Below are 16,184 nucleotides of genomic sequence, written 5' to 3' on the forward strand. Positions count from 1 at the left end.
TATCATAAAATGCAACCTTCACTCTCTTCTCTGATTCAGAGACCTAATTTAATACTAATGATTTAGCTACTGAAAAAATAACATATTTTTTGGCAATTGTATTATCCCACAACATGAATCGCGTCTTTGTGGACTATACTGGGGTGCTACTCCAAAATATAAAACGGCTTGAAAAAATTAAGACAAAGTACAATAGTCAAAAATGCATGACATACATCAATTTTGCGTAGTTCTACGACATACTGTGGTCGTGTCTAGGACACAACCCATGATTTTTTTTCCTTGATTCGTTTTTCGTAGATCTTGTTACCGTGCTGAGCACCAATGCTACCGACGCCAGGGAGGCAGCACCCACACATGGACCCTACCTATCAACCCATCAACTCATGAACCGGGGACCAACGGCTTTACTTCCCTTCCGAAGGAAGGCGTGATCAGGCGTGATGATGCCTCAGAACATCTCGGCGGCGCCGACTGCGATTGAACCCAGGCCTGCTGGGGTGAGAGGCAATCACGCTTACAAAGTAATAAATTTGACATAGGAGCAATTAATCAAAATAGAATGCTTGATTTTCCTAAATTTTGTGTAACATAATGCACGTTTACGTTACCTAACACATGCTTCTTGTGCTGTTCACCTATTGCCACTTCTTGTCAAGTTGGCATTAAAAGACAGTTTAATCGTCGTGATCTGAGCATATTAAATTTAATTCGTTTTGATGAAATGAAACTAAGGCAGTTTTTTTAATGACTTTCTAACAATAATGATTGAGAAGTACACCAAGATATTGTGGTTTGTGAATGGTGATATTTCTTTTTTCGTTGTGGTGATGTGGAACATAAGTCGAAACATTGTATATTTGAGTCCACATGATGCTCTCTTACCGTGTGGATCTATTTGCTTTTTGCTGAAGGATGTGTTACTACTACCTAAAGCTACAACAAATTCAAACAGCACTTTTCATTCACAAGACGCGACGCGAGACAAGACACAACACTTTTCAGTGCTCAATATACCTGTAAATTGTCTACCTTGTTTGACTTTTATTCCTCTTCGATCCTTGTTTGGCCCTACCTGAGGTAATTCTTCTTGGATATGGAAATCCTCTTCGATCCTTCAGATTCTTATAGTAATCTGCTTGGAAGTCGATTTGGATAAAAAAAATTACTGCCGCAATGGCGCCTAGGCGCAAAAGAAACGGGTAATCTCTAATCCCCCTTCTAGTGAAATTTATTTGAGCAATCAATTTGATTTGCTCACGGATGATGAGAATGCTCCACCATCCAGGAAAAAGTCTAGTAAACTTTCCCGGCTTAATGCCAAGAAGGAAAAGCTTCCCCCTATTGTGATAACCACTTCCGAATTCCATGCTCTTCGCACGGAACTTTTGAACTTCGTAAAATTTAAGTTTTCATTGCAAATTGGCCGTTGGGGTGAATGTCGTGTTTCATGTTCAATGTTCTCATGAAAGGACTGCCCAGTGGTGAAGCCCTGGATCAGATCAAAGATGAACTGGCAATATTACTTGGAGTTGTGCCACTCCAAGTAATCAAAATTAAAATGAAATCCCGCCCTGGCGATTCGCGCAATTCACTTCATATCTAGTGAACTATTATAGACTATTATATGATGGACAGGATGCTGACACGGTTCGAAATTTAAATTGCACTATTGTGTAGGGATGGCATATATGCTATTTAATGCTACATCAACATAGATTATAAATTGCATGCCTTACTTAATCCTCTAAAAAGAAATCAGTGCGAAGGGCAGTGGATTTGGCGCCGGAGTTGAGTAGTTGGAGAAAATTTCACGGACTGAGGAATTTGCCACCTTCTCCCCTATACGCAGTTAAAGTTAGGGTAAATAAAGGTAAATAGAGCTTTAAATTTTCAAGGAATGCATATTACTACATACACACTAAGATTTTTTTTACAGGAGTCAGTATTTTTTACTGGGCTTTTGAATTGCTGAAAAAGTCGGTAAAAATTCAAATGACCGTTATCCGTAAGGAATCAATGAAATCGACCAATTTTATTTTCTATCATTAAATGGGGTTAACAGAACTAAGTATGTACAAGTTCAGAACAAATTTTCTTATTAATAAATTTTCCACAGATTTTTAAACTTTTACCGAACAGTTCCGCAATTCAAAAACTCGGTAAAACCGTACTGACTCGATTAGTGTGTACTTTCATTAAAAAACTTATTTTAAGGGAATTACCATGAAAAATGGTCCATATCTCCAAAACTATTTTACGTACGAATTCGGAATCGTGCACAAAGATTCATATTTTAAATAGTTCTACAACTTTGAGCATGAACATGCAACTACTTTATTGCTAGATCAACAGTAATTACACAGAGAACCAATAGACGTTGCTTGGGACTAGCAATCATCATCAATGTGTAAAAACTGGTGATCTCAAACTAGACAATACCAGCGCCAGCCAGTTCCAAATGCTGTTCAAGAAACTGGACTTTCACTAGAAATTACTGGAATGTTGAATAAAAGCGTTGGGGTTGTAGCAAAATTCGTTTTGGTAAACGATATGCTGAATTAATCCCCTAACGATTCAGTAGCGCAGAGGAGCTTGGGTTTGAACCCTTGGTCTTCTGCTCAGTAAGAAAAATTGGTCACCACTAGGCCACCGGGCTTCTTATACCACAAAACAATTGCGATCAAGTTTCCGTTCAACTTGTTGTTACTAGGATTCGATCCCGGTGACGACCACAACTGCTCTTGTAATGGATTTGATATGGATTCCCGATCAACACGTTTTTCTAAAACTCAAATATTACTTCTTGTACGAACCCATCAACCGAATTTCAATACGCTTTATATCATATTATGAAAGAAATTCGATTTAAAGTATAACTCTATAACGTGAAGGAACTTGGGATTGCACCCATGATTTTATGCTCAGTAAGCAAAATCGGTCACCACAAGGCCACCGAGCTGCTTGTATCACATAACAATTACGACCAAGTTTCTGTTCAACTTGCTGTTACAATGATAACAACTACTCTTGAGAAGGAGTTGTTGAAGATTTCCGTTCAACAAATCTTTCCTTATTATCTTTCCTTCCTTTCGCGTTCTATATAAAAAAATACGCGCTAAAACGTACACCATTCATCAACACGATGATTTTTTTCAATTGAGGAGAAAAACGTAAATGAAGATTTTGAACCTTCAAACACATCTCAAATCGCGATTTAGGCCTTAATTAAGGAGATAAACACGATTGAAGATTCCTTACACTCACGATTTAGGCATTAATTAAGCTTAGATTAAACTGACTGCCCATTTCAAATTGTTGATTGCTACTCCGTGATTGATCAGAACCAGTGAAATTGCACAATGAATCAATTGAATGGCTGACTGGAAGTGGCCATTCATTCTCACTGCACAATTTTGAATGATTCCAAATATTTAAAGATCAATAATGTCGCAGGCCACGTCCTTGCAATCAGGCGGGAATGGGAAAGGAATGTTAGAGCGTGAATCTCTTTGAAAAATTACTAATTTACATTTTGAATAAAAACTATACCCGAAAAAAAATGCAACAGACAAAAATGATCACCAAAAATTCATTTTAAGTCGGATATTTCTGAAACTCTCTGGGAATAAATAACAAATATTAACTACACACTTAGAAATAACTACTTTTACATCACACGTATTCCATATTGGATGTAAATCATGGAACATAAACAAACATTTCATGTAAAATTAAGTGTCCCCAAACCGAAACATAAGCAACTCGACGAAGAGAACGTTTGATTGCATTGATTTTCTCGTTTTTTCAACTGATTCTTATGTCAAAAAGGCCACTTACATGTGTCGGTTTCAGGGAACCGAAATTTACATGACTTTTTCGTAGTGTGTATGTTTTAGCCTCTCCTAAGCTAAATGCCTGCACCTTGGACTTAACGCTACCCATCAAATCCTGTGCAAGACTTGCGCCAACTTTCGTACACACTTTCATCCACTTTTCCTTCAAATTCTTCTTGTTTTTGAAGACCGGAATTCGCCCAGAATAATTCTATTTGGCGAAATTCTGGCGAGTTTGGCGGATTTGCCTCCTTCGGCACAAAAACAACATCGTTGGTTTCGAACGACTACATCATCGGTTTTGCGTAATGGCACGATAATAGATCCGGCCAATACAGAGTGTCACCTTCGTGGGACCGGATGAAGGACAGCAGGCGCTTCTGGAGGCATTCTTCTTCATATATTTGGCCGTTGATGGTGCCGGTCGTTATGTTCGGCTTGCTGAATTTGCCACACCCACAGATCGCCTGCCAAACTAAGTACTTCGTGACAAATTTGTCGACGTTCTTCTTCCGGAACATCCAGGCGGGACTTGCTGACGAAAAACTCCAGGCCGGGGATCTGCTTGGCGTCCGCTTTAATGTACGTCTTGTCGTCCATTACGATGCATTTCGTCTGCACCAACCACTCGCGGTGCAGCTTCCTGGCGCGGAATTTTGCCACCGTATTCTGTTCTTCGGTTCGGTTACGCGCCTTTCTTACCTTGAAGACATGAAATCCGGCTCGCTTCATTGTCTGCTGAACGAACCAGACGGAAGAATTGACCTTCTTGGCCACGTCCCGAATCGAAAGGTTCGGATTGCGCATGAAGTAATTCCTCACCTTCCTTGGGTACACGGGGTCGGTTGTCTTCGCCGCTGGGTCATCCGGCTCTCCTTGAATGGTTTTACCACACGGGACACGGGTCGAATTGTCGATTCCAAACTGTTTCGTGATCCACCTGCGGTACTGGCCTTGATTTTCCACGACCACTCCCATATTTTTTTTGTCGAAGCACTTCTTGCTTGGATGCCATCTCGATAACCACTTGACGACGTGCGTATGGACGTGACATTTGTTTTCTTTGGCGCGTTTCGAAATTTGGAAAAATTTAAAATTTATAACTGTCCCGTAATTGGAGCACATTTTCCGCGATTCGAATTGCCAGTGATTACCTGTTAAAATGAAATAGTGCTGTTCCGTGTTGTATTTATACATCGGTGCTGATCCGGTAATCAACTGCCATAGATATGGACCTGGATTGCCCGGTTCTGGGTTGCCACCAACGCCGAGATTCAAGATGTAATTTGCACGAGCAGCTCAATTCATTCAAGTGTTTCAAGTGCCAGAAGCTTAAAGCTGACAAACGTCAAATATAAATAGGGAATTTGGTTAACATTGGAGGCATTTGGTGAGATCCTTCCATAGCACTATATTTTATATTACATTCATTAAATTACACATTACTGTTACATTCACTCTTAACCTAACTCGGAGCGTTTGGTACGGTATGTCCACGCATCCTTCCACCCCTTAAGATTCACGAAATGCATCGCTGTTTAAATATACCGTATCAGAACCATATTTGACACGTTCCTAATGATAACGCACTCGTATATTTTTGATCGCATCTCGATTTTGACAAGAATTTGTTAAAATCTTGTTACACCATCGTCCCTAGAGCACTGACTGTAACATATATTTGCAGAAGCAACATTTAAAAAATAGTGATTGAAAATAGTCGAACATTATTGATTGCGTCGATTTAGGAACTGCTTCGAAAATGATACCTCCACTGTTTATTTAAACTCGAATCCTTTCACAGAATCATCTGTGCGGCAAATGCAACGCAGTAGGCCTGGTCGTTTTGATGTTTGTGTCATATTTCTGATATGCTACAAACATCAATGTTGTCAAGAAAAATGATTAGGTCTTATCTAACCTAATCATTTTCCAGGATGCTTTCTCGTACTGGCTGCGTTTGTATTAGATTAGATTAGATTGTCACACCACTGCGTCCCAGCAAGAAGTACGGTCGACTTGTTTCGTGCTCCGTTAATTTGGAAGTTTTCTCGCTATTATCTGACGTAAATAATCAGTTTTTCTCGCTTAGTGATTCCTGGCATAATTCCGGATAAATTTATCAAAAAGTGAGTTTTTTCTGAGAAGAAAGTGTGTTTTCGGCATCATCGAAAATTGTGTTTGCGATTGGCAATTCACCAATCATTTTGCGCACCATCGGTGCGTGGTCACGCGGTATGCGGTATGCGTGCACACGGATCATCGTCATCGAGTGTCAGCATCTGCCTCCACATTCAAACCGCTCATCCATCATCGTGTGTTCAGCTGAGCGCCGAGCTTCATACAAGCACACACTAACGAAGACCACCCGCACACGCGGATCGAAGATCATCAAAGCTGCGCGTCGCTCCGCTGCTGCTGTGTAAACGCTCGGTGGTAGTAGTATAGGATTATCAGATAAGTTTTTGTTCTTGTTTCTTTCTTTCTCCCATCAGTTAAATTTTAAGTTTGTGTTTCTGTGTTTGTATTTTTTTTTCTCGTGTATTGTGTCCGATTAATTTTGATTATCGTTGCAGTGGTAGAGTGTTTTTCGCTCCCACTAGTACGGCAAAATGGCCATTTTGTCGGAAGATGACACTTCTTTGCCACGCGATAGCAAGAAGGGTCGAAAACGTCTGTCATCCCAGAAATCAGATGATGCCATCCCTGCTTCGTCATCTCAGTCTGGTAATGGACAGGGACATATAAGCCCCCGATCGCGAGCCTACCCAGAAGACTCGACTGGCCCATGGGTTGTTTACTTTCAGCCCAAAAAGAAACCTTTGAATGTAATGCAAATTACTAATGATCTGACGAAGCGGTTCTCGGCCGTGACCGAAATCTCGAAGGTGAGGTACAATAAACTTCGCGTTGTCGTCTCTAACCTGAAACAAGCTAACGAGATTGCTGCCTCCCAGCTCTTTACACTCGAGTATAGAGTGTACATCCCAGCTCGTAATGTGGAGATCGAAGGTGTGGTCACCGAAGCGAGTCTGACCCCCGAGATCTTGGCGAAGCAAGCGGTTGGCCGTTTCAAGAACCCCTTGCTTCCCACGGTTGAGATACTGGAAGTCCAGAAGCTGAACTCAGTATCTTTCAGCGAGGGTAAAAAGAGCTTTACCCCCACAGACTCGTTTCGGGTGACCTTTTCTGGTTCAGCCCTTCCTCACTACATCGAGTTGGGAAAACTTCGGCTACCTGTGCGTTTGTTTGTTCCTCGGGTCATGAACTGCCAAAACTGCAAACAGTTGGGACATACGGCCTCTCACTGTGGCAGCAAGGCACGCTGTTCCAAATGCGGGGAGAAGCACGAGGATGGCGCCTGCACAGTCACTGCACCAAAATGCGTGTACTGTAAGGGAACTCCTCATGGTCTCTCGTCGTGCCCGGCGTACAAACAACGCGGGGAGAAACTAGAACGCTCTCTTAAGGAGCGTTCCAGGCAGTCTTTTGCAGCAATGCTAAAGACAGCCACACCATCAACCAACGACAAAAATCCCTTTGCTGTTTTGTCTGATGACGAGTCTGACTCTGACTTGGCTGAGGAGGGAGTTTCTTTCAGTTTTCCGGAAGGTTCTGCACGGAAACGAAAACGCATCCGTTCGCGGAAAGTTGCAGATAAGGAACCCCAAATCAGCTTGCCCAAATCAAGGAGTGATGGAAAAAAGGAAGTTTCAACTCCTCCTGGTTTCCGCAGAACTGACTATAACCAGAACTTTCCATCTCTCCCGGGGACATCAAAAACCCCTGATGGCCCATTTTTAAGAACAGAAGCCCCTTCTTCATCCGGGTTGTTCTCATTTGATAAAATTGTGGACGATATTCTCAAGTACCTCAATATTTCTGATCCTCTCAAAAGCATTGTTCTGACAATGCTTCCTTCTGTGAAGACCCTCTTGAAGCAATTGACATTGAAGTGGCCCCTCATTGCAGCAATCATTTCCTTCGATGGATAATTTTCCAAACGAGGTCGGGGATTTGATCATTGTTCTACAGTGGAATTGTCGAAGTCTCATTCCTAAATTAGATTCCTTTAAGTTTTTAGTTCACAATAATGATTGTGATGCATTTGCTGTTTGTGAAACTTGGCTCTCTTCAGATATCGATCTTCCTTTTTATGATTTTAACATTATACGACTGGATCGTGAGGATTCGCGTGGAGGAGGAGTACTTTTGGGGATCAAAAAGTGCCATTCCTTCTATAGAGTGAATCTTCCACAATTTCCAGGTATTGAAGTTGTCGCATGTCAGGCTATTTTTAAAGGTAAGAGCCTTTGTATTGCTTCTGTTTATATTCCTCCTAGAGCCGTTGTTAATCGCAAACAACTTTCAGATATCTGTTCGGTACTTCCTGCTCCACGGTTGATTATGGGAGATTTTAATTCCCACGGTACAGGCTGGGGGGAACTGTATGATGACAACCGTTCTACTTTGATATATGACCTCTGCGACAGCTTTAATATGACAATTCTTAACAATGGAGAAGTAACTCGTTTGGCTGGCCCATCCTCGAATGGAAGTAGATTAGACCTCACACTTTGCTCTAACTCATTATCGTTGGATTGCACGTGGAATGTGATCCAAGATCCCCACGGTAGTGATCACTTGCCGATCAAAATTTCGATTGCCAGTGGGTTCAATCCGTCGGAACCCGTTAACGTCGCGTACGATCTTACCCGTAATATCGATTGGACAAAGTTTTGGTCAGTTCTTGGAGCTTAATATTGTTCCGGATGATTGGAGGCGGGTGAGAGTTATAGCCATTAAAAAGCCTGGAAAACCCGCGTCAGATCACAACTCGTATCGTCCCATTGCGATGTTATCGTGTATTCAAAAATTGTTGGAGAAAATGATCCTTTTTCGCCTGGACAAATGGGTTGAGTTGAACCACCTACTCTCAGATACTCAATTTGGTTTCCGTAGGGGCAAGGGAACGAACGACTGTCTCGTGTTGCTTTCCACTGAAATTCAGTTGGCTTTTGCTAATAAAGAGCAAATGGCTTCTGTGTTCTTGGATATTAAGGGGGCTTTTGATTCAGTATCGGTTGAAGTCCTTTTAGACAAACTCCACGCTTGTGGCCTTTCTCCATTAATTAATAACTTTTTGTACAATTTGCTGTCAGAGAAACATATGAGCTTTTCTCATGGAAACTCTACAGCTTCACGATTTAGCTACATGGGTCTCCCCCAGGGCTCATGTTTAAGCCCCCTTCTGTATAATTTCTACGTCAGAGAAATTGACAATTGTCTAAGGGACAACTGCACGTTGAGACAACTTGCAGATGACGGAGTAGTGTCTATGACAGGACCCAGAGAGGCCGACCTGCAAGGACCCTTACAGGATACCTTAGACAATTTGTCTACTTGGGCTATCCAGCTAGGTATCGAATTCTCCACGGAGAAAACTGAGTTGGTCGTTTTTTCTAGGAAGCATAGCCCAGCACAACCAAAGCTTCAACTTTTGGGTAAACCGATCACTCATTCTATGTCCTTCAAATATCTTGGGGTCTGGTTCGATTCAAAATGCACCTGGAGATCCCACATTGAGTATCTGAAGCGGAAATGCCAACAAAGGATCAATTTTCTCCGAACAATTACCGGAACGTGGTGGGGAGCCCATCCGCAAGATCTTCTAACGTTGTACCGGACAACGATTTTATCGGTTTTAGAGTACGGTAGTTTTTGCTTCCAGTCGGCGGCTAAAACGCACATCATCAAACTGGAACGGATCCAGTATCGCTGTCTTCGTATCGCGTTAGGATGCATGCACTCGACTCATACGATGAGTCTCGAAGTGTTAGCGGGCATGTTGCCACTCTCTGATCGGTTTTCGGAATTATCCCTCAGGCTCCTCACCCGTTGTGAAATTATGAACCCACTGGTGATTGCAAACTTTGAGAAGCTTCTTGAGCTAAACCCTCAAACTCGTTTTATGTCATTGTACTACGTGTACATAACACAGGATGTCAGCCCTTCGCAGCATAATCCCTATCGTGTTTGCTTCTCCGACTTCGACAGTTCTGTTCATTTTGATTTATCCATGACGCAAGAGATTCGCGGAATCTCAGAGCATCATCGTTCCATGATTGCTCCGTCAATTTTCGCTGCAAAGTTTGGCCAAGTTGATTCCGCAAGATCGTTCTTCACAGATGGGTCACTAATAGAGGCGTCCGCAGGTTTTGGTATTTATAACGAATTTCATAGCGCCTCTCGAATGCTTCAAGCTCCTTGTTCCGTATATGTTGCTGAACTGGCGGCAATACATTATACGCTGGAAACGATCGTCTCACTTGCACCAGATCATTATTTTATTTTTACGGATAGTCTCAGTTCTGTCGAGGCTATTCGCTCCATGAGGCCGGTAAAGCACTCCTCGTATTTTCTCATGAAAATACGAGAGCTTCTAAGTGCTTTATCTTTAAGATCTTTTGTCATCACCTTTGCATGGGTCCCATCTCATTGCTTGATTCCGGGCAATGAGATGGCTGACTCACTTGCAAAGGTGGGCGCTATCGAAGGCGATATTTACGATCGACAAATCGCCTACGACGAATTTTTCTTCATTTACCGTCAACAGTCACTCGCCAGCTGGCAAAATAAATGGAGTGAAGGGAGTTTGGGACGATGGTTATATTCAATCATCCCTAAGGTGTCGAAGTGTCCTTGGTTCAAGGGGTTGGATGTGGGTCGAGACTTCATTCGTATGATGTCTCGCCTCATGTCCAATCACTACTCGTTAAACGCTCACTTGTTCCGTGTTGAGCTGGGGGACAGTAATCTCTGTGAATGTGGACAAGGTTACCAGGACGCAGATCACATTATTTGGTCATGTGCTGAGCACCGTGGAGTCAGATCCGAGTTGTACGATTCCCTTCGGGCTCGAGGTAGACAACCTAATGTTCCAGTTCGGGATATTTTGGCTAGACGCGATCTGGAGTTTATGCAACTCATATATGTTTTCTTGAAGAATATTAACCATAGATTGTAAGTTTGATTAACCTTGTGTTTAGTTTGTATTTTATATGTGTGTGTGTATTTTTTTGTAGATTTGTTTCTGTAATAATTGTATAATTACAGAGTTGATATAACGTCGATAGGATTAAGTATATGTTTTAGAAATAGTGACATTTTTGAATCATAAATCATATTCCAAATCTCCTTTTCCCTCTCCCGATCCAAACAATTGTCATCCACTAACCTCGAGAAGACCGCGAGTAATCGGTTCCAATCCTTTAATTTTAGATTTAAGACATTTATAATGTATAAAGAAAATGATAACTTGGCTCTGTAAAGTTTATTCGATTGAGCCTGTACAAATAAAGTAATTGACAAAAAAAAAAAAAAAGATTAGATTGAAACATAACCATAATTTTATTTTTTATTTCCTGAAAGTTTGAAGAGAATCGGACTTAATAGAATTTTTGGCGACCATTAATGTTGGTCTCATTTTTTTTTTTCGAATACAGTCATTATATCATTAAATCACAATTTAACATTGAAAATGATTTTTAGGCTTCCAACTCTAAAATGCACCTAATATGACAATCTGCGTCAATATGAAGTTTGTACTGTCTAAGGCTTTGTTCCATTTAGTGAATTTTCCCTTACATTTGACACTTCGAAAATAAATAATAATGTTCGAAAATCTCTCTGTTGGTGATGATCTGATGTCAAAATTGATTCTACACACTAAGATTTTGTTTTCGTTTTCGGTAAATTTTACCGAAATCAGAACAGCTGAACTCAGTGTTCACTCGGCTGTCGACAAAAGCAGGCCACTCTCGATGTGTGCCACGCGATCGTCTGTTTTCTCGGCAGCAACCATTGTGTGGTCCTCCTCATTGTTCTTCATCAGCAGTTCTTTCGGTCGATGCGTCGTCGACTTTGGAAAGCAACCGTTTCGTGATGAGTGTGTGAGTGTTGACCACATTTTGCGTCAATTGTTGCAATGGAAGCGCTTTGCCCCACGATGGCGTAACTGCCATACAATGAAACCACTGGAAGGAGGAGGATTTTTGGATAGCGGAAGATAAAGTGTTTATTGTGTTGTACCTTTTGACTATAGTTTTAAGATGTATTTTATAGTGACCAAGAATCCTCGGCTCTGTAATGTAAATTCGGTTGAGCCTTATCGAATAAATTAAAAAGGAACAGCTGAACGTTCGGTAAAACTTTGACCTTCATTTTAAAGTTCTTTGAATTTGAAAATAATTTCAAAACATGTTCAACCTTGTTTAAATGATCAAGTCTTTTCATTTTAGTGGATATTTAGTTTCAAAGTAGCTGAAAAGTAATGAAATTGAATTGCATAAATTTTACCGAATAGTTCAGTTGTTCAGATTTCGGTAAAATTTACCGAAGTCGGCGATAATTTCTAAGTGTGTAGGTCCGTCAGAAATAAGTATGGTACAGGTTTATTTGAAAGTTTTCCATCTGTCAGATTTAAGTGGAAATTCACCAAATGAAATACAGCCAAAAATTTGGACCAGAAAGATCGAAGAGTGCTGTGCTTGGAAGCGAAATTTTTTTGTTTGGATTTTGCGTTGTGCCGAATTTGTTTTTAACACCAAAGTGATATTGTTGACGAACGGATACTTGAATTTCCTGAATCAAGTTCCACAGTGTGTGGATTGTGTCGGACGGCCAAGAGGTGTTTCAAGACTACATTCAAGACATTCCGTGCAAGCTCTACCACAAACCGTTCACGGGGTAATAAAGCGAACCGTCTAGAATTGCGAGTTCCCTTCTAACACATCAGGCCAGCTTGTTGGGTTCACTTGGCCAGATTTGGCGAATTCGTTCCATTTTGTCCTTTATAATATTTTCATACTTAATTTCCGAGTACTATTACTATTACGCGTCAATCAAGCAATACAGCTTCATTGAAAGTTCCGGTACATTATTAATGATTCCCACATTGAAATGTATCTGGAGCGGGGCTTATCGTATACGAAAATAGCTTCGGAATGCTTGCGTTCTTGAAATGGGCTTTTTTAGTTGCGATAGAACTGTCACCTTCTAACTCCCGGATTTAAGCTTCTTGCAATTCAGAGTTGGTTGGAAATGCTTACATGAAGCTTAAGGGGGTATTCCCGATCTTTTTTTTTCAAAAAATCAAATTTTTTTTTTTCACGTTTTTTTGTACTTTAGACTATATACTTTCATCCCCCCAAGCCGTTTTCCGATCAGCGAATTCGGTGTCCAGGCATAGCTGACTAATGGTAAGAACCCCCAAATGGTTTTAACTAAAGTCAAAACTTTAAACGCGTTTTTCTCGAAACCACATTTTTTTTATCGGGCGAAGATTTTTCTCAGAAACTATAAGAGATATTGACTTGAATCTTTGCGCATTTTGTTCCTTATTAAATTCTTTGGAGCTTCTCCCACTTTCAGCCAAAAATATTAACATTTAACATTGTTTGAAGCACCTTAAAGCTGCAAAAAAGCGGGCTAAAAATCGCCTGTTTTTTCATATGGCCGCCATTTTGTTAATTTGCAAGATTTTTTGCTGCCAACGGGAGAAGCTCCAGAGAATCTTATGCAGATTATAATTTCATCACGAAATCTGTTTCAGATGAAGCCGTTCCAGAGAAAAGTCTTCGCCCGTCCAGGCGTTTGCGGCGAACAGGGGTCTGTTTGCCACCATTTTGTGACGTCAATAATGTCTTTTTTTATGTCGAAAAAAATTTATTTGTAAACTTTAATGTTCAATAAACAAGAATCCCAAAGAGTTAGGCGCATTACTATTCATTTTCCTTGAAAAAAAATTAATTGAAAAACAGGCCGAAAAAAGGCAAAAGATTGGGAATACCCCCTTAAGTGTGATAATTTATTAGCTAGAGAATGATCTTTTAGAAGAGAGTAAGTGGATAGTTCCGTTAGAATACGGCAGTATGAAAAATGATTTCTTGCAATTATTTATATAAAAGATGGTTGCAGGAGGGTTCTATCCATAATGCCACTGTCAGTCAGTGGGTGTTAGACTGTTAATACACACACATACCTTTCTAAATATATGGACCACATTTTGCTCAAGTTTGTGTCACTAGGGTTTAGATGTTGTCTTATTGTAGAGCGCCTTAAATGTTAATTATATTAAAACAAATATAGACAACGACCCAGAAAAAGATGCCACTATCATTGTGAACTTTACATGATATATTTTAAATAAAACGGCAGAACCTTCAGGATGGTTAAAAAAAAAGATTTTTTAATACATCATTTTGAAACCAAAGTGTGAATTGAGAAGCAGCCTAATTCTTAAAAGGGAATGTTGGTTACGATTTAAACAAAAAAAATCATTAGCCCACTGTGCTGTGCCTTGTAAGATCTCTTTTATTTTCTCATGGAAATTTTATTAGATAAACCATAACAAATCATTGAATTATTTCTGTGAGCAGGACCTTGCTGCAAATCCTGATATAATTCTCTCAAAACATTACATAAATAGATACTATGCCAATAATTTTGATTTCCACTTGTATTACTGCAAACAAATTATTTAAGAAGAATTAAAGCTTTTAACTACTTTGCATTCCATAAATTTGAATAAATGTAAACACAGTCACCTAAACATCAAATTCTTCAATTTCTATCCAGAAATGACATGAAAGTTATTAAACAGGTATCAGTAATCAGGTTTGAAGTATCCGAACAAGATCAAAGATTATTTTTTATTGCTGAAAAAAATGCTTTGAACTTCTTCATGAAAATCAAATTTTTCACAAGCTCAATCCAAGCGAAGCTCGCAACATTCATTGTAAAATATGTCAATTGCAACAATATCAACGAGCGACTCAACGCTTACAATGTATAAAGTTTGTGACCCTTCAAGTGCTGCTTACAGTAACCAATACCACTTGAAAACTCTGTGTGTCACCATTGCTCTAGTGCACAAAGTGGTGAGCTCAGCAATTTTACACCGGTGCCAGAATATTAACGTCATTTATTATTCCACCGAACCTCGGCATGGGCGCAGCAGCAGCAGCAGTAGCAACAATCATTCCGGAGCAACATCCACTTCAGGGAGAAAACGTTGCTCGCCGAACTGCCAGTGCTGTGCACTGCTGGTGTTTATCGAGTGTCATTAATCAAAAGTTATTACAAGCTTGAAAGTGTAATAATAAATTCATCGACTGTGTTTTACCAACACTACACTGCAGTGTTATAAATACCGGTACTTACCAGGACTGTCCGGTTCGCTCTGCTCGGGTGAATAGGCGGAGTTTATGCGCTCCGGTCGGAGTCGGGGATTGTCTGTTTCTGCGGTTTTTGGAGGTAGAAAAAGAGAACTTATTAGAACCAACGGAGATCTAAGACATCGAAAGAATTTACTGAGTGCACAAAAATGTCTGTAACTTACCATCAGCTGCTCCGTAGCCCCCTCGGTTGCCACCGTCGGAATCATTCGGTGGGGAAGGAATCCCTGTGTGAAACTGTCCCACATTGGGCTGCCCATTGGATTCGGCAATCGGTTGGCCTACATTGTGCACTCCGCCGGTATATAAAAGCCCCAAATCACGCACTTCGTTCTCTTCCTGAGCTTGCTGCCGACGGAGGGCCACCTAGGAGGAAAACAAGCAATTAGTTTCCCACATGGAACCGACTTTAAAATCAGCAGAAATCGCACATTTATTCTTACCTGAGCCGCCATGACCCGTTGCCTCTCGGCGATAAGAGTACATTTCGCACAGACGCAATCCCGCCAGCGGCAGTACCGTTTGTGACCCTTGAGGGCGCTTACCTAAAGAATGCGTCGTAGAAGGACGAAAACAAGAAAAAGAAGAAATTTGAATCCTTGTTTCATAAAAGTGGAAATCTACAGAGTGAAAAACTGTTTTAATAAAACACCTAGCCCTTGTTGAGGCCACGGCAACGGTCACACACTCGAGAGTGCCACGCTTCACCTCTCCACCGAGAGAGGGCGCAATGGGTTCAATTGTTTTAATTTTAATTAAATCATTATATGGCATTTGAGGGGAGGCAAATTTACGGGGCACTGAGTCGCTTCGTCGTTGTCGTGGCTTTTCTTTTTGCCTAACTGCATATTAAACGCCGGCACAATGTGAGGAAATTCTTGCAGTTTATTCTTTGAAAAGCTGGGAAACAATAGAGGCAGGAAAGGTTTCAAAAGATTCAAATTCTACTTTGAAGAAATTTCCATTTCACAGTCGTAATGCGAAGTGAATGTTGATGGGTAAAGAGTTGTAGGAAACGTTCGTTGGCTGTTCAATTGGTTCACAGCCTGCGGCAATATTTTGGTTTACCGAAGCTTGAAATAGAGTTTTCCTACTGATGAAGGCGTAATTC

General features: G+C 40.7%; 1 protein-coding gene across 2 annotated transcripts in view; it reads right to left on the reverse strand.

Annotated features, from left to right (window-relative positions):
- dmrt99B (doublesex-Mab related 99B) overlaps nucleotides 1-16,184 on the reverse strand; it is a 98,797-nt gene that overhangs the window by 60,097 nt on the left and 22,516 nt on the right. Inside the window, exons 2-4 of one of the 2 annotated variants that reach the window (XM_065233046.1) lie at nucleotides 15,517-15,618; nucleotides 15,238-15,439; nucleotides 15,060-15,137 (exon numbers count right to left, since the gene is read on the reverse strand). In XM_065233046.1, coding sequence (XP_065089118.1) covers nucleotides 15,060-15,137; nucleotides 15,238-15,439; nucleotides 15,517-15,618 — 382 coding nt within the window. Of the gene's footprint in view, nucleotides 1-15,059; nucleotides 15,138-15,237; nucleotides 15,440-15,504; nucleotides 15,619-16,184 lie in introns of both variants that reach the window. The other variant, XM_065233045.1, reaches the window with a different exon arrangement.

This window comes from Ochlerotatus camptorhynchus, unplaced genomic scaffold, assembly GCF_037179485.1.
Source record: "Ochlerotatus camptorhynchus isolate MF236.1 unplaced genomic scaffold, CSIRO-AGI_Acam_v1.1 ptg000383l, whole genome shotgun sequence".
Classification (NCBI taxonomy): Eukaryota; Metazoa; Arthropoda; class Insecta; order Diptera; family Culicidae; genus Ochlerotatus; species Ochlerotatus camptorhynchus.